The sequence below is a fragment of the Polypterus senegalus genome, chromosome 3, assembly GCF_016835505.1.
Source record: "Polypterus senegalus isolate Bchr_013 chromosome 3, ASM1683550v1, whole genome shotgun sequence".
NCBI classification, from domain to species: Eukaryota; Metazoa; Chordata; class Cladistia; order Polypteriformes; family Polypteridae; genus Polypterus; species Polypterus senegalus.
Window position 1 is genome coordinate 70,462,665 of NC_053156.1, and position 19,645 is coordinate 70,482,309.

Here is a 19,645-nt window from a genome sequence, read left to right on the forward strand (position 1 = left end):
GTAGTGCAGCGTCAACTCTATCTGAATTGCGATCACATTTGAAAAAATATATCTTTTCAAGTTCTATTTAGTCCATATGTGTCAAACTCAAGGGCCTGGGCCACATCCGCCCGGCGTGTAATTATATCCGCCCGTGAGATCATTTTATATACTGTATTATTGTTATTAAAGCCCGGTATATGAAGCGCTGGTAACACAATAAACTACAGATCCCATAATGCAGCGCTTCAGCCGCCTTGCCGAACAAGTTATTGCGGCTAGCTCACAGATGCTGAAGAGAAAAGTTGATTCTGAAAATAGAGCCTTTAAAACCGATGGGAGGCTGAGTATATGTTTACTGAACCCGTGTGTCTCATTTGTGGAGCTAATGTGGCTGTAATTACAGAATTTAATCTAAGACGGCACTATGAGATAAAACATCAGGGTAACCTGAATGCAATGCAGAAGATACAGAAAGCAGCATAATTAAATAAGAATCTGACACTTCAGCGGACGTTTTAACCCGTGCACAATCACAAAGTGATTTCAAGTGAAGCTGCTTTTATGGGAGACACAAATGCACCAGTGCACCTTGCCCCACTTTCCCTGTTGCCAAGTAATGTTAAACCAAGTCGTCACTACGGTGTTCCCAAATCGCACTTTGCTGATAAACTGAGCGCACTGCGCACTGAGTTTGCACGGCGCTTTGGTGACTTTGAAGAACAAAAAGTCCGTCTACATGCGGCTCGAACCTTGTGCATGTTTGGTAGCACATATCTGTGTGAGAAGCTCTTCTCAGTGATAAAGACTAACAAAACAGCACACAGGAGTCGCCTCACTGATGAGCACCTGCAATCCATCCTGAGAATCTCCACAACACAGAACCTCACACCAAACAGAAACGAACTTGTGGCCAAAAAAAGATGCCAGGCGTCCAGCTCTAAAATGACATATGAGCAAAGACAACTGAATGATTTGATTTGTTATTGCTGAAAGGAACACATTTTATTTATATTTCCAGGTTTTGTTATGCAGCATGTTCATATTTGAATTTGTATAATTTTGACAGGATATATTTTTATGGAGAGCAAAATCTTTTGGGATATTTAAAATCTAAGTTTATTTTTTATATAAAATTACATAAGAGTAAAGAAATTTGAATGTTTGTTCTTTTAACGTTTACTTTATTTCTAACTTGTATAATTTAGACAGGATATATTTTTATGGAGAGCAAAATATTATAAGTTGTTTAAGGTTTGAGTTGATTTATTCACGAATAATATTCCTGTCTGTTTTTACCATTCCTACCAAAGATATTTCTGTCGACTAAATAAAAATTCCTTCTATTTAAAATTTAAATAGAACTTGAACAAATCTGATAGTTCATAATATCCACACAGACTTGCACGTAAGAGCGGAGTCATCCGTTTTAACAAATGCAGCGTATTGCACTGATCTGAAATAGCTGTGTGTGTATATATGTAGATATGTATGTATATGTATATATGTTTATATATGTGTGTGTGTATGTATGTATATATGTATTTGTGTGTGTATATGTATGTGTATATATGTAGATATATATGTATGTATATATGTGTATATGTATAGATATGTATATATATATATGTTTATGTGTGTGTGTGTAAATATATATATATATATATATATATATATATATATATATATATATATATATATATGACAACAACACTCATCACTCACAACAGTGACAAAACAATTACATTGACAATCATGTTACGTTATTTTCAAAATGTTTCCTTTTCTTTTTCATTGCTTCTTTAACACACTACTTCTCCGCTGCGAAGCGTGGGTATTTTGCTAGTATAATATAAATAGAAATAAATACAAAAATTCAACATCTGGAAAAAGAAAGTGCATCCTTATATTTATCACTCTCAAATACCTACAATTAGAATCAGGTGCACCAGATTAGAACAACCTGTCTTATTTAAACCTCAGATATTAAGGTGGCTTGTTCTTTGTTATTGAAATATGTGTTATCTCCTAGAAAGAAAACGCTCTCTGTTGCCTTCAGAAAGAAGTTAATAGGTGCCTACACTAAAAAAAATGAAATCTAAGAAAGTAAGGCTTTTACATAAAGCCATTTAATTCTGTTTTACTTACTGTAAGATTTTTTGACTTTTTTATCACACACATACGATTAGGGGGCAGCCAGTGGGGGTATGAAACAACATATCAATGCCTTTCTCTATTCCTCACCAGGAAAACCCAAAGATCTGAAGACCGTCACACATTGAATTCTGTTCCCAAAAATGGCTTCCCAACACCAGGAAATCACTTCATTTCCTCATCCCATTCATCTCTAATTCACCTGTCCATCAGTGATGACTTCATTTCCAGTCCTTCTCCAATGCCCTCACCTACGGCCTCAATGATGACGTCATCTCCATTACAGTATATTCACATCATCCTCATTTCCTCTTTATCTGTACTTCCGGCCACGACTCCATAAAAACTCTGTCTACCATTGTTCCATTGTCAACAGTCATATTTGTGTATTCTGACCAGTGAATTAGTGTCTATTGACTGCATGAACATCCAACAATATACGGGGACGGATACCCAAATCTTAATCTGTTTCTCTGTGCCTTTACTTCTTCACAATAGATATTCTTTCAGCACACAGCTCCAACAGGATAGCTCTGTGAAATTTAAATCGACTTAGAAGCCAGTCAACATCATTTGTAAATATGCACTCTCTTCTAATTATTCCATTTGAGATGTCTTCTAACAATGCTAAAATAGCCACTGTAGATGGAGTAGTTTGGTCATTCAATTTATCATTATATTGTGCAAACGCACCATTTTTATGGGGGCAAAGATAGAGCTATTTGGCCACAGTTCCTCATGATGTTTGGTGAAAATCAAAGGCTGCATTTGACCAGAAGAACCTGACAGCAACTGTTAATGCATGGTGGTGGAAATATTATGGTTTTGAGCTACCTTGCTGCTTTCCTGCAACTGGGCCTGGGCAGTTCACCATCATTGTACCAGAGGGTGCTTGAAGATAATATGCCAATCCTAAATATACCAGGAAATCCACCAAGTAAGTGCTGAACATAAAGAAATGGAGGGTTCTGGAATGGTCAAGTCAAAGCCCAGATCTGAATCCCATCAAGATGCTGTAGAGGGAAACAAGACACCCCTTAAACATCGCAGGACTGGAAGGAAAAAACTTTCTTTCTGTGTGGTCTCTGTGCCTGATATTTCTGGGATAAGCTCGGTGTTCGTGTGACCATCATCTAGATTACATGGGTTTGAAATAGCAAGGGATATATTTGAAATGTTCTAAATGCTTTAAACATTTTACTTAATTTTAATTGATTTGCTGGGATTGGCTCCAGCGGACCCCCGTGACCCTGTATTCGGATTCAGCGGGTTAGAAAATGGATGGATAGTTCAATTTAATTGAACTCAGTTATGTTAAACATTTTTGTAAGTCTCTTTGGATAAAAGCATCTGCCAAATAAATGTAAATATAAATGTAATTGATCTAATACTTAAAACTGTTTTTTCATTTATTTATCAATTGGCTTACATTGGTTTATGACATTTATTATGTACTTTAAGTTATTGTGTTGGGTACACACAAAGTGTTAAAAATAATTTTTCTGAAGTTAAGTTTGAATTATATATTCTATATCTTACAAGTTTATGCAAATGAATAAATGTACTGAATTTTTACTAGATATTTTTCTGATTAAATATAATTTTATGTGTTTGCCTCTGAGAAAATGTCCCCTTGCTTTACTTCATTTTTGAATTACCATACTTTGTCAGGGTGTTGCTGCTAGTAGTGTACTGGGCCGAATTTTGGTGTTCATTTCAGAGCTGATTATAAACTTCACACCACAATTTACTGAAGTAAGCCATCATTAATTCTTTATCTTGGACAGGCTTTTCTTACTACTGAGTTTCTTTATTCATTATGGTACCTCATGACTGAATAATTGTATCTTTCTTCTCAATTGTCTTCTTGCATGTATAAATAAAGAACACCCACTACAGAAGCCTGCTTCTAGAATGTGTTGCCAACCCCGCAAAACTCCCTCTCTGTGTCTTTTTGACAGCTTCATTTGGTACTAATATTAGTTCCAATTGGAACAACCAACTCATACTTGCTGCTTCTCGACAATTAAATTTCATATTCTGTAACTGCAACAATATTCGGGAATGTACAGCATATTATACTTATTAATTGTATATGTGTATATATGAGTTTACTGCAGTTTTTGAATGTATCCGTTTTGACTGAAAAGGAATTTGTACGCATAAGGGTTGGATGCTTCTTAATAGTAAATAAGACTGACTCCGTGATTAATTAGCATTTGCTTAATTATTGGCACAATTTGTACCAGGGAAATGTCACCAAAACATTTTGAAAGTGGGAGTTTTCCCAAAAGCATTAAATAGTCATTATACTTTATATGAAACTACATTAGTTTTCTTGCTTCAAGGCATAAAGGCATATGTCAAATACCCCAAATGAGCTAAAAAAAATTGTATTTATTTTTGAAAAACGTTTCACATAAAGCAGAAAGTAACCATAATAAAGCCAATTTTGTCTTCACAAAAGACAAAACTAATCTATTGTGACAACCCTGTCTATTGTAAATTACATAAACACTTTTGATGGCAAGCATATATACAGTATATCTATCAACAGAATATCAGTTTTCATGCATCAGTTTTCTTACCCCACTCATTCAGGCTAGGATAGTTGGGAAACTGGAGCCCATCCTATCAACCACTGGGTGCAAGGCAGAAACAATCCCTGGACAGGACACGATCCCATCGCAAGGTGAACACACATACTGTACATACATTAGGGTAAATACATACATACATAAGTTCACCTAAGTTGCATGTCTTTGGATGTTGGGAAGAATCTGAATCATATGCCTGAAGCACATGCAGACATGGGGGAACATTTCAACTCTATGCTGGAAGCACCCAGGACATAAACCCCAGTCTCCTTGCTGTGAGGCAGTAGTGCTACCACTGCACCTCCCTGTTACTCCCAGTATATTAGCATAAACCACATGTTCCACAATGTTTCTAAAATCAGTCATTTTTTTTTTTGTTCAATAAAGTTTTCATTTGGACATTTTCTTCTACAGGTTTTGAACAATGCAATATTTATGTTCACGTTTGATTTGTAACTTTGCTATACTTTGGATTTACCAGAACACCATCTTGTTTTTTTAATCTTTGCGGCCTTTTGTAGTGCCTTTTTCCATGACACGCCTGCCCATCATCAGAGAGCACAGTTTCACAAGGTGCAATGTGACATGTCATTAGTGCAGCATAAATTAAGCCAATGTACCAACTAAGCCTTTGACCAATTTTGTGGATAGTTATATGCTTTTCAAATTTTATTTGAAGAAAATAACACTACATACAGTCAAGCTTAAGATAACAAAACAGAATTCAACTTCCTCCCAAGAGAAAGAGAGGAAAGCCAACAGTAAGTGCAATTATGTAAAAGCAACAAAGAAGGGAGAATATCCTTTTCCCTGATATAAATTCTTATTGTATTTTTAAAAATTAGATCTTGCCATATTTTAAAAAAGTTTTGAACAGATCCTCTATGCAAGAATTTCACATAATATAGAAACATCAGTTACTCACTGACTTATAACAGGTAGGCTAATATTCTTCCAGTTAATCAGGATATGTCTATGTGCTCGTAGTGGGGTAAAGGCAATTACATTCATTTTGTCCTTCTCCACTTTAGGCCCATCTGGGAGTACACCAAACACAACTATTAATGGATTAGGAGTGATTGTGACACCAAGGCTGTCTGAAAGGCATTCAAAGATTTTTAACCAGAATTATGTAATTTGGTGCACGCTCAAAACATGTGACCCAGTGAGGCTGGAGCTAGATTGCAACATTCACATAATGGATCTTGGCCTGGAAACATTGGGGACATTGTGGACAATTTAAGATATATGTGTTTGATGAAAGATTTTAAGTTGAATGAATGAATGTGTTGTGCATATGGAGCCAGAGTGTATTCTATGCATGGCTGCCTTCCAATCATTTTCTGAGATATCAAGTGAAAGATCTTTTCCTAATTGTACCCTAGGATCTTTGAAAGGAGGAGACATAAATATGATTTATATATTATTGAGATGTTATTTCTTCAATATTGATCAGTATTTCTTCTGGAATACAAATTGTTGGAGGTGTGGGTAGGTTCATTTTAGCAAAGTTTCTGATTTGAAAGTAGTGGAAAAATTGTGTTCATGTGAAGTTAAATCTGAAACGTAATTGTTCATAAGATGCAAAGTCACTATCTATATACAATTCACCGTGTTTTACTCCAAAATATTTTTCAAAGATTAAATACTGTTTAGGTTTCAGAGGGTAGAAAAAGGTGATTGCATTTATGGGTGTAACAGATAAAGGCTTCTCTGCCTTGAAGTGCTTCCTACATTGACTCCATAGTCAGTGATTAATGGACAATTGGATTATTGGTATATCTATACTAATAAAAGGCAAAGCCCTGACTGACTGACTCACTGACTCATCACTAATTCTCCAACTTCCCGTGTGGGTGGAAGGCTGAAATTTGGCAGGCTCATTCCTTACAGCTTACTTACAAAAGTTGGGCAGGTTTCATTTCGAAATTCTACGCGTAATGGTCATAACTGGAACCTATTTTTCTCCATATAATGTAACGGAGTTGAGCTTGATGGCCTTGGGGGCGGAATTTCGTGTGACATCATCACGTCTCCCACGTAATCACGTGAACTGACTGTCAATGCATTACGTAGAAAACCAGGAAGAGCTCCAAAAAGCGCTGAAGAAAACATGCATTATACAATTGAGAAGGCAGCGAAACAATAAGAAGCAAGCGAGTGACACATACTGTACAAGCATATTCATGCCTGCAGCTACTTCGGAAACAAAGCATGGTGTAAACCTAAAGTTTAAATTAAGTTCATAGACAGCCTGCCGCTGGCGTTTGTCATGCCCACGGCTAATGCGGGATACAAGTTTAATGACAGGATGCAGGGTATAAACGACAGTTTTGATCACTTTGTAACTAAGTTAAAATTGCAGGTGAAAGACTGTGCTTATGCAAATTCCGAGAGACTGTGTTTGTGGGGGGATTGACAGTTAAGGCAGGGGGAGGAGTGACATCATCATCTCCCCTCCCATTCATATAATTTCGCTCAGAGCTGAGTTCCGCGGCTAACAACGTCTTCCGAAGCAACTTCGTCACACTGCCACCAAATACTCACAGAAAAATCCACAAGTTAATACACACGCTGTCTCTAGTGTTTCTCCACACTGAATCCTCCAGGCACTACTTGCAAAAGGTTACATTGACAATCGTGTTACGTTATTTTAAAAATTTTTCCTTTTCTTAGCACAAGCACAGCTGAGAAGCTTTGATGCATGTGCTCCGTAACGCGTTAAAAAATAATGCATTTCATCAAACTTTGCATTACAAGCAAAGGGGAACTTTTGTCAATGCATGATTTCCTGGTACACCGATTACATTGATCAGCGCTTCCCGATTCATTTTACCCTCGCAACCCCTTGCTTTGAGAAGAAGTATGAAAAAATATGAAGTTAACACAGAAAAACAGATCACCAATTCAAGCTTTATGAATAATCGATTCGCCATCAATAATTGTTTTGGTAAAGCCATACTCGGTGTAATCCTCCTTCCATTTTATAATTTTTCCGCCACTAGCCATGATTAAATGAACGGTAAAAAAGTAAGAGCAAAGCGAGGGTGACTTATTCAGGCAGGCATATATATGACAGCAACACTCATGACAATGTCAATCATGTTAAGTTATTATTAAAATGTTTTACTTAAGTCAAAGTGAGCACTTTCAATTTTTTTCATCCTCCCCCTGAGCTATAGCCCAGACAAGTGCAAACACGGGACCCCTTTTCTACACCGCGGCAAAATAATATTAAGGCGATTCGCACTTTCTTTTGCACAAATACGATTATGAGATCGTCAGCTTGGATTATGAAGACACGCACAGGAGTGTAGGACTGACAGTGCCATCACAGCTGATTAATAGCAGGGTGTCTCACCAGTCTACACAAGACCCACCGCGACTGTCCCCAAAAGGCGCTCATATCTTCAGTGAACACATCTCTCTATACTATATAAAAGAAAAAGGCAAGTTTCCTTTCTTTACACCTTTTTTCCTTTTATCCCAAACCAACGCCTTTCTCTCTTAACACTGCAGAGGACACAAAACTAATTTTCTTTAAATGCTGGTAAGGCACATTACAAGAGGAAGAAATTTGAACGTTCACATAGAAAATGTAATTTCTATACCACAGCTGTTGTGTAGCACCTTTCAAAAGGGATCAACTACCGAGAGATGATCCATATACATTTTAGCTGCTGTTAGTACTACTTACCTGTTGTGTTACACAGTCTTTAAAATGTAGTTTACCCACAACCACTCCAGTAGTGCTCAATGTACCTGTACTTCTTAAAACGTTAACGTTTTACTGTTTAATAACTTATAGACTACATTTTATCATTTTTCCCTTGTACTCAGTGACCAAAGCTATACACACACATATAGACACATACATATATATACACATATATATACCTGTGTGTATGTTTGTATGTAAGTGTATGTGTATATATATATACACACACACACCTATCTACATTGTACTGTATATATATACACACACACACATACATACATACACACACACAAATTATATATATGTGTGTGTGTGTGTATGTATGTGTGTGTGTATATATGATGTAGATAGGTATGTATATATATATGTGTGTATATGTGGATATGTATATATGTATATAGATATGAAGATATGTATGTGTATATATATGTATATATGTATGTATGTATATATATATATAATGTAGACTCAAACCCATTATGACAGAAGCAATCCAAGCTGTGAGAAAACAGTAAAAAGGAGGCGTGTCAGACGTCGTGGTACATTTTCTGATGCAGCTACCGAAAACAACTTTGTGACGCTGCCGCCAAATACATAAAACAATTACTTTGACAATCATGTTACGTTTTTTTTAAAATGTTTCCTTTTCTTTTTCATAACTTCTTTAACACACTACTTTTCCACTGCGAAGCATGGGTATTTTGCTAGTTGACAATAATTTGTATTTACTGGGGCACACAGCAGAGAATATAAAGAAGTATTGCAAGATTTTATTTCTATTGCAGACCAGGCTTGTGTATATTTATCTATCTGTGTCAATGTCCAGGTCTTTTCAGCTTGTATATTTGTTACCCAGTAATAAAACTGAAAGGTAGTGCCATAGCCCCTTCTACTCTAGGTTCTTGTAGAGTCATGTTAATGTATATAGGGATGCTCTGAAACAGAAAAAGAATCTTGGGAAGGATGTTCATTTTGACAGTATTGATTCTCCCTGCTAATGTGAGATGGAGGGTAGACCATCTGTTCACATCTTGTTTGAGTTTTTTTTTCCATGCTGATAACAAAATTCTGTTGAAAATGATTTGTATATTTACTTGTGATGTTTACCCTTTGATATTTAAACTGTTCTGATAAAAAATAAATTGATGGATGTCTAGTCTAGCATTGTGTGCTAGACAGTTCACTGGAAAAAGCACACTTTTATTCAAATTTACTGTGAGTCAATCTGGGCAAGCCTCTTGCTGGTTTGTTAGTTAAAGATTTCACCTTTCATGTTCTTTTTTTGGCCTGACAATTTATAACCTGTAATAGAACAGGTATATAAAATGTGTTCAAAAATGCTTTTCAGCTTGGCTATGTTTTATTTACTATACCTATCTAAAGACTTTTTAAATCTTTACTTTGTTGCCAAATGCTTAATTTCTTCAGTAGTAGTCAGGTTATAATTCCTTCAGTCCAGAGCTAATGAGAGCGGATTCTCATTTACACCTTTTTATCCCCAACCTACAATATTTACCCTCTGCTGGTGTGCTCATTAGAAGTGAGGAAGGAAACCTGTAATGCAGAGAAGTGAATATTTTTAATTTCAATATATCTTTATCTTTTAATTTTTGAACACCATTTATAATTAAAGAAATCTCTGTTGCAATGATAACAATTGTGGAGAACCTCCTGCGGCAAAGTAAAAGCAATGATTATTTTTGACACATACAGTAAATAATAAAATGCATTCCAATACACAGCCCATTACACATATTATCACTGCTACAGAAATTACTATATTAAATGCTCTGTTCACATTTAAATTGAGAATTTTGGTTTCCCCAGTATTAGAGTAAAGAAAAAGTTTCCAATCATTGTCATATTAAAATGATACCCGCCAGTATGCTACAAACTCATTTACATCAGAGAAAGCAGAAATACAAGTAAGCTTATCCATAATCATGTAACATTTTACTGCAGTGTTCGCCAGTTCCTCAGGATGCTTTGCCTCTTTTAAACTTTATTGTCAAAACACATCCCTGCATGTGCTTCAATGAAGTTCCATGAGCAAAAGAAAAAAAAAACTGTAATAACTGTAAAATAATAAAAAGATGAATTTAATGCATTGCATGATGATTTTTTGCCCAGGGTAGATTAACATGGAAATTTTTACCAGTTATCTGTATAGTGTTTTGTAATGTTTAATTGTGAAATAGTCTACATGCACTTCAAGGCAATGTACATTTATTTAGCCCCAAGAATTGTAACTAGATGTTTGCGTATATTCAGACACTGTCGTAAATATGGAACTGTCTGATCTCAGTTACTGGGTGACACACTTATATCAAACAAATAGTATGGACTCATGTCACACAGGAGTAAGTTTAGGTGAGGTGCCTTAAATGTACCATAAGTGAGTTTTACAAGTAGTGCTGAGTGGATTGTTGTAATACTTGAAACACCTGTCCACAATAAAGAAAATGAATTAATTCAATTAAAGACATATTTCTGCCTATTAGGATATGATTTCATTTTTAACCTTAGCTAAGTGGAAAGGAAGTAACATATAGCAATAAAGTTCATAACTGAAGTGAACTATAAAATATTTTAAAACAATATTATTGTATCATTAGGATAACAAATTTCCCTTATTTTTAAAAAGGATCCAAAAATCTTACAACTTCACAATTTGTAGACTAATAAGAAACAAACTAAGTACTGTAGAAAGCCAATATAAACAGATTAAAAATCCAAAACCTTCTGAAATCTGAGTCAAGCAGTTTGCACACAATGTTTGAGACTGCCTAAGGCCAGGCATGACAAGATGGCGTGATCTCAGACGGCTGTCTGTCGCTGGTGTAAAACAGGCAGAGACATATTATGCCTTAATCAAGGCATCTGCTTAGAACAGAAGTGAAGATGTCTAAAGTCACCTTAGGCACAGATGGATTTAAATCTTCAAATAAATGGCTGAGTTGTTTTAAATAACAGTAGAGAAAATTAAATATTTAAGACAGTTGTCAAAAAAAAAAACAGCTAACTCCTGTGTATCTCGTTCAAATTCTAGGGAACAGGCCAAAAAAAGAAGTTTAGAGTTAAATGCCTATTCACAAAGCCACAATTTCCCTAACTTAGTGCATCTAACTCAATATCGAGGTTTAAAGGTCCCCAGAGTGCTACTTTACACCTCTTTACAAGGTAACTGACTCCATATGTTCACTGTTCTTTGTGGGAGAAAACGCTTCATATTTATGTACTATAAAGTATGCTCTGAACAGCTTTTGGCAAAAATAAAATGTGATTGTTATATCACCCCAGGCTTTGGTCAAAAATATTTCACTGCAGCAAAATTTGTAGCAGTTGAGTCTGGTGGCAAGATTATTGTGTTCAGTGTAATTAGAGAATGCACAGAACACATCCATTTGCACACCTGATTACACAGCATTTTCACATGAAAGTCAACTCTTTTTTTTTCTTGCTGCTTCTCTTAACATTTTCTGATCACATTCATCACTGCAGATCAGAATGTATTAAATGACTAAGGGCAATGGTTAAAAGACTTTGTAAAACACTGCCAAAACTATTTCTACCATATTTATGGACAATGAGTAGAAAGCCACTCACTGAAAAAATACTCTTCTTCAGTCTGTGCTAAAGATGGATTAATGCCATTCAAAATCATACATCATGCTAATCTTCACATGCTTTAATATCTACCAGGGCTTAGAAGCAACTTGTGAGAGATGCAACCAAGCATCAGCCTCCCTTGGCCACGTGTTTTGGTTTTGCCCACAACTTATAATCTACTTCAGTGGTTCTCAATGTTCAGTCCTCAATCTTCTCTGTGGCGGCAATTTTATGTTCCATTTAGTCTCAACTCAATTAGTAAAAATAAGCACAAAGAGCTTGTAACTTCTGGAGGGATGTAATAAACATAGAAACTGTAATGGCTTTCTTAATTAAGAGAAGAAATAGGCCCCGAGGACTGAACGTTGAGAACCACTGCTCTACTGAACCTCTGTTTTCACTTTTTACTCAAATGCACTTGCGCTCTCTCAATCCAAAGACTCATATTGTGTCTTCTTTTGTCCTTAATAGAGTAACTAAAGTTGGGCCCATTATTGTGTGCACTTTTGTTCACATGAAGAATCCTACGGCGCATTTCTTGATGGCTTATGAATGTGCAATATTATCTGAAAGTGGAAATACATATATTGTCAGACATGTGTTAGCAGAAAGCAAATAATGGTTTAGAAAATAGGAAATATCATTGCTGAGTGGAAAAGGACAATTTTTGGACTCTTTCTCCACTTTTACCTCCATGATTCAATATTTGACCATTGTGACTGATCTTAATGGTCTATTGTATCTTTTTGTGTTTGATTTAACCTCTGGGTACCTCAAACCTTTTTTCTGTCTTTGTTGTTTTATTACACTTTACATATTTACTTAAGAAAGACAAACAACATCTTATTGAAACAAATCAAAACTGGAGGAGGCAAAGAGCTTATAAAATATGGAACTAAGTCTTGGATGCTGTATCTCTTTTCTTTTTCACTCTCACGCAAATCTCAGCCTTGATCTCCATTCTTAATGTTTAACAGTTGTGTTCATTCATACATTATGGACCTGCTTATTTCAATTTAAAGTTGGGAGGGGGGGTCTGAGCATTTCTGACCAACATCCGGAGTTTAAGTTTAATCCTCATGACATTTGCAATTTAAAAGGTTTTGGGCTCCCTGAAGATCTGGATAGTGGCACCGATTCCTCTCATGTGATAGGCAAAATTGAGTTACCACAGCAGTCCCCCATTGAAAAACAGAACAAGAGATAGCAGTATATACACAGTGTATATTGATGCAATTAAACATGTTTGCTTTTATCAGAACGAGTCATAGCCTATCTGGAGTCAGTTGTTGGGTATGTCACATTAGACCATTGTCTTCACAGGAACACACTGCCAACTGTATCAGACTCTCTAGGTTATGTAAATGAAGGCCATGACTGAAAATCTCCGTAAAAGTTGCCTAATGTGACATAGCCTTTAGTTGAGGAAGGATTGTTTAAACTAAAGAATAGGTTGAGGATTTATGACAGGCTACCCTTTGAAAATGAATGTATACAGTAATAAAAAAATAAAACACTGAAATTACTAAGCAACCAGGATAACCTTACATTGATTTTTTTTATCTTAGTGCTATGAAGATTAAGTTAAAGAAAAAATTAAATGGAATTATACGTAGCTGCACATAAATATGATGTCAAACTAATAACAGAACATGGCTGATTCATTCTGACAGAGATAAGTATAATATAAACGGATACATAAAAAGTGTAAAAAAAGTATATCGATCAAAACCCTAAGGGGAATAATCATAACAAAGTAATAAGGTAATAAACACAATAAATTAAGCTTACTATCTTACTGGGCCTCTCTGTACAGTTGTTGTACCCTGATGATCTGGCGGACAGGCTTCTCCACTTTCCCATCTTCCCAGAGTACCATCATTCACACTTCCTTGACCTACTCTCTAGCCTCTCCATCTCCTTGACAGGATTTTTTGCCAAAGTATAAATTTAGCAGACTTCTAATTGAGAGCTGCTTTTAAGCTCCATCATTGGTCACTATTAAAGCAAGTTCCTACACTAACTACATTCCTTAGCTCCTAGCATTCTTTTAAAAGATGCAAGTCAAAACCATAATGATTGTCTTCTCTTTCTCCCTGTTGGGCAGTACATTCTTACCTGAAACACGTGAGATATTACTGTTGCCAAATGCTAGTCCTGAGTGGTTATGCAAGCCTTTTACTTGTCCCTCTGATTAAATTGTTCCTCCATATTTATTTATACATGTCATTGTTTGAGTGTAATGACTGTTTCACTCCAATTAATGTCATTGCATCTTACAGTATGTAAGAATTTTGTGGCATTTCCCATACTTGAACAAGACAATGTATGACTTTATTCAAAGATATCATATGCAAAGGAAGTAAATTCCTGAGAGTTTTACTAGTGCTCTTGTGACCCAGAAAATTCCCAAGTTCAGTTCCCTAGGATATCAGAGAATGTCTGGCATAGTCTGTATACAGACTGAAAGGACTCACCATATACAACAGAATTTAAACAAATTAAAGGACCAACACAATTCTTGAAATGTAACAAACAGTGGAAACCTTATTAGCTTTAAATCATCACATCGTGAAATTTGTTTTTAGTACAATGCTAATTATTTTCCTAAATGGAAAAATTAGTGTGAAGAATTTTATGTATATGAATATACATATATTAAACAGAAATAAATCTTAAACATTTCATTTTCAGGTCTATTTCTGGTGCTTTAAATCAACACTGAATAACGAATTGCCACAACATTACTTTGTTGGAGTACAAATCATGTATACTAACGGCATTTTAAAATGGAAGATTATTTTAAAGAATGTTCTGCTTCAAGTACAGAAGATTGTCTAAAGTCAAGGTGTTGTTCTTAGTAGGAGAATTAGCTTACGTCTCATTTAATGTTCTTTGTTTAGAAAATTAATATAAGGTACATTACAGTAATTCCTTTATTTTCAATGTGAATTTGTACTGACACTCTAGCCAATAATGTTTTATACTAAAGTCACTTAGTTTGGAATGTATCTTTTAAATGGATCTACAGAACCAAAAGTATAATGTAGCACATGGAAGAAAGACATCAGTAGCTTATTGCTGCATTGTCACTAGATGAAAGAAATATTTTCAATTAGCATAATGATTGGATGTAAGATAAATGAGACATATGAACAAAAACATATAATAATTTCTGCTCTTCTAACATGTTAAAATTAATGTCTAATTGAGACTTTAAGTTCCCCAAGGTACTGCTTTCAACTTTACTGTCAGGTAAATTATTCCACACATGAAAACAAAATATGTTTTAACCTGCATTTGGATTTTATTTTCAAGATTCTTCTTTTAAAGCAATTGCTGACATCTACTGTATTTTTTTGCTTGACCATTAAACTGATTTCTGTCATATTCCCATTAAATCTCTACTTACTTACAAAGGAACAACTTAATTCCTTCAGTCTTATTTAAAAAATTAAATCCTATAGCCCTGGAATCACTCAATTAGCACCCATTTATATTTTTAAACTGATTTATATCTTTTATATTATATTTATATTATATTAAAGAGACAAACCTGCACACAACAACCTTATCTACTAAACAATAAAACACTAAGGTCTGTGTGTATAGTCCCTCTGAGCAACGTGATTGGTTAATTTGGCTTTGGTGTGATTAGAGGAACTGCAAGTGTGAGACACATGAGGAGGAGTAAAGGCATATGAAGGATGCTGAGAGAGTCACCTTCAAAGACAGCAAGTATAAAACTGGAGAAGAGGTGAGATGGGTGCCACAAAAATAATAACAGAGTCTGAGAATCAGGCTTTACGGGAACATGCACTAGAGACGAAGAGCTGGTTAATAGATGTTCAAACAAGCAAATACACAGAAAAGGTGCTGAAAGTACATGAAGAGCAAGACATAGCAAATATTTTTAAAATGATCCTATTACCTGTCATTGTTACCATGGCTTGTAATCAATATTATACAACATATTTTATTTCTTCCATGGAAGATGTGTGTGGCATGATGGTGTGATAGGTATTAGTGCTGCCTCAAACGTTCAGGGACCTGAATTTGAATCTTGTATATGATTTTCATGTCTGTGTGGAGCTTCTTCATGTATACCACATTTCTCACAATAATATCTGGTGTTGATTTCCACATAGCACCCAAATACTCACAGATACTATGTTTACTCCTCAGGCTATATTAGAATATTTTGCACTCTGAGTCTGGTTGTCCTTAGTGTGGAAACATAACCCATTTATTAATCTCTGAGTACTCCTGTTTTCTTCCAAAATCCCAAAAACATGCATGTTAGCTTATCTTATATATTCATTCCAGGGAAAGATTCTTATCTGTGCCTATTGCTACCAGAACAGACTCCAGCCATGCCTACCCTGAATTGCATTAAGCAGGTTTAGAACTTTATGCAGCATTAACCAGCATATGTTACATAAAGAAATCAACAAAGGGAGAAGATGAATCTCTTAAAAGTTTTTTATTCCTTAGTTTGCAACCCCTTCCAGGAGTTTTAATCAGAGGAAAACGATTAGACATACAGGAATGTAAGGCAATTTATAACAAATGAGGAATGGGGGTAGGTGGGTGTAAAAGGAGGGTGGAGTGATAAAGTGGGATTCAGATAATCCTCTGATGATGACTCCTGGCAGCTTAGGAATAAAAAACTATTTTAAGACACGTGCCTCATCGTCTCCCTTTGTGGATGTCTAGCTACAAATATGCAAACCGTATCAAAGACCTTCACTTACATATATATAAACCTGAATTTATCTCACAACCACCTATAGAGTATTTGCTAGCTCACCAAATTCTGCAGTCTGCAAATGTTATCAACCTGTAATATGTTGCAACAATGATAGAAAATTCAAGAACTTTACTTTTCAATGACCACATGATAAATGTTAATGTCCATACATTTACAAAACAATAAAACCATTTATTATTGTTAGTATACGTACATATGATTTGTTGAGATTCACACACATGCCTTTCCATGCACAGATCACAGGTTGGTCCTGTTGCTCCAGGTCTACATGTACATTGTCCAGTAAGCTGGTCACAAGGCACAGGCAAGGAACCTGTTAGACTACACTTACATTCCTGACATGAACCACCAAGAATCGTTGGATCACCATGAAATCCAGGAGAGCACCTACAACCAGAAAAGAAATGAAAACTCTATACTGATTGATTTAGTACAAATAGGCATAATAATTTTAATGTTACATTAGGCTCAGATCTTAACATAATCCATAGGACATATGTTCTCCCTTAAGTAACAGATTTCAGGCCACCTTCCTCAAACAGATTCACTTATAAGTTGTCATGTATGCATTTCGGATGACCTCCTCACAGGCTCAGTTGAGATATGTAATAACCATCTGAGGCAAGAGGGGGTGCTGCTGCTAACATTGTCATCTCTTTCTTTTCTTGCAGTGCAGACAAGCTGCCTGGTGAAGTTATTTAACCCTGTCCAGCCACCATAAAATCCCAGGTGTCCTGGAAGGAAGCATCATTACTGGCCAGAGCAATACGCTAGAGTGTCTGCAACCCTTATTTATTTCTGAGATCGCCACTGAAGGGATGCACAACTTCAAGTATTATTTTTGTTTGTTTCAGGTTATCTTTGGCACCCCATAATATCCTTGCTGCATTATAACCAGTCATTCTTGCACCCAGCCACAAAGTTCTAACAAAAGGCAAAGCTTTCAATTGGGCCATTGGAACTCCTTATTAGCTGCAAAATGTCCCTTAATAGACAGCTAGTCAGAAACTATATACTGGGAGGTCCAGATCCAAGCCTGGAGCCTTACTATGGCTGCAGGTTTTCATTCTAACCATTTTCTTAATTAGTGACGAGTTCTTGCTGTTAATTAACTTTTTTTTCCCTAAATTGTAATTGACTTGCTATTTAACTTTAAGGCATCTCAATTGTTTCGTTTTTCCTTAATTAGCATAAAAACAATAATAAAACACAAAATGAACCAACACATAACCTGCTAACACATGTCCATCATAAAATATAAGAAAATAAAGAAAGGTGAAGTTCCTAGTAAAGCTGATCTGATCAGGTGCACAAAACATTTTGTTTGGTGATCTTGGAAAAAAGAAAAATCAGCCATTTTGGAAATGTCTGTTGTGACAGAACAAGAGTGCCAATAAGCCATGGAGTTAAATAATGGGTTTAATTAACAAAAATTGGCTACTAATTAAGAAACTGGTAGGAGTTTGAGGCCCAGACTTGGTCATCATTTCATTTTACAATTCATTTTTGTTTCCACGCCATTTTAGGGAAACAAAAGCAACTCAGAAGACAGATTCTTAAAAAGCATGGCAATTAAAAGGAGGAGAAAAGAAGTCAATTAACAGCAGAAATTGGTCACTGATGAAGAAAGTGGTAGAAAGGAAAATCTGCAGCAATGCTAGCCCCGCAGGGATGGGATTGGACACCCCTGCCTTATACATAGAATCAACGTGGGGTACAAGGGTACAAACTATACTATAATTATGGCAGTAATAATGTATAGAACAAGCAGTAGGTCATTATGGCTTACTTGATACCAGTACATCAACCTATAATTTAACAAGCCAAAGGCAAACATTTTTGAAAAGAAAATAATTCAAGATTCCACCCTATACTATATAATGCTTACTGACAGTATTTTTCAAGCACATTTCACAACCATCTATATAGTCAAGTGCTTTGTAGTGCTGGCGCATATCCTTGAAGCAATGGAATCACTCTATGAATATACCCCAATGAGAGTTAGTCCATCCAAGTGAACACATAAATACAACAATCATGCAGAATTTCTTTTCAAAGACCTTGGTTCTGGTTTTACCTTTAAAAGATGTTTTTGTTAAAGGACACATTTTAAAATCTGGAAAAAGGAGTTGTTGTTTTTTTTTTTTTTTTATTAATGTAGTCACGGCAGTACAATAGATACATTTTTCTAGTTGGCTTATCATGCCACATGAGTTAAAGTGGGGTTCAATGATATTTATCACTACATTTAATATTTTCACACTGCTCTACAGAATTAAGTGATTTATAATGCAACACAAGTAAACAGTAAATTTGAATCGACAACCAAATACACACAAAAAACTTAGAAAAAGTAAGAAAATTTGATTGATCAGTAAATTGCCAGGGATTTGAGAGGACTTCAAACTCAACAGGTTTTTCATTATATTATACCCAAAATTGTTTCTCATCACTAGAATGTCCAAATTTATCACAGCACTTGCTTGTATGTGACAAGAAGCAATTAACCTCCACTGTCCGTACTGCCAGCACTACAGATGGCTCTTATTTATTCTATGCTAGTTATGCTTCTGTGTTGTTCAGACATAATTTTTTTACAATATTTATTCAAAGTCGCTTGTCTCCACTCTGAATAAGCATTCAGGTTGAAGATACTCATATTTCCCTTTTTTGAATGCCCATGCAATAGTCTTATTTCTCCAACAGCAAGAAGAATGGTTTAAGGTCTGTAGACAATCTTAGTTTCAAAAAAGAAATTAAGGATTCTAACATGGTTACTGATACTGCATTAAAGATATAAAAGTGAAGCGTATCACA

At 35.5% G+C, this 19,645-nt stretch overlaps 1 protein-coding gene across 8 annotated transcripts in view; it reads right to left on the reverse strand.

Annotated features, from left to right (window-relative positions):
• Positions 1-19,645, reverse strand: part of lama2 (laminin, alpha 2) — an 852,572-nt gene that overhangs the window by 209,182 nt on the left and 623,745 nt on the right. For 5 of the 8 annotated variants that reach the window (XM_039747473.1, XM_039747472.1, XM_039747478.1 and 2 more), the window contains one exon: positions 17,022-17,215. In XM_039747473.1, coding sequence (XP_039603407.1) covers positions 17,022-17,215 — 194 coding nt within the window. The remainder of the gene's footprint in view (positions 1-17,021; positions 17,216-19,645) is intronic. The other 3 variants (XM_039747479.1, XM_039747477.1, XM_039747475.1) reach the window with 1 other exon arrangement.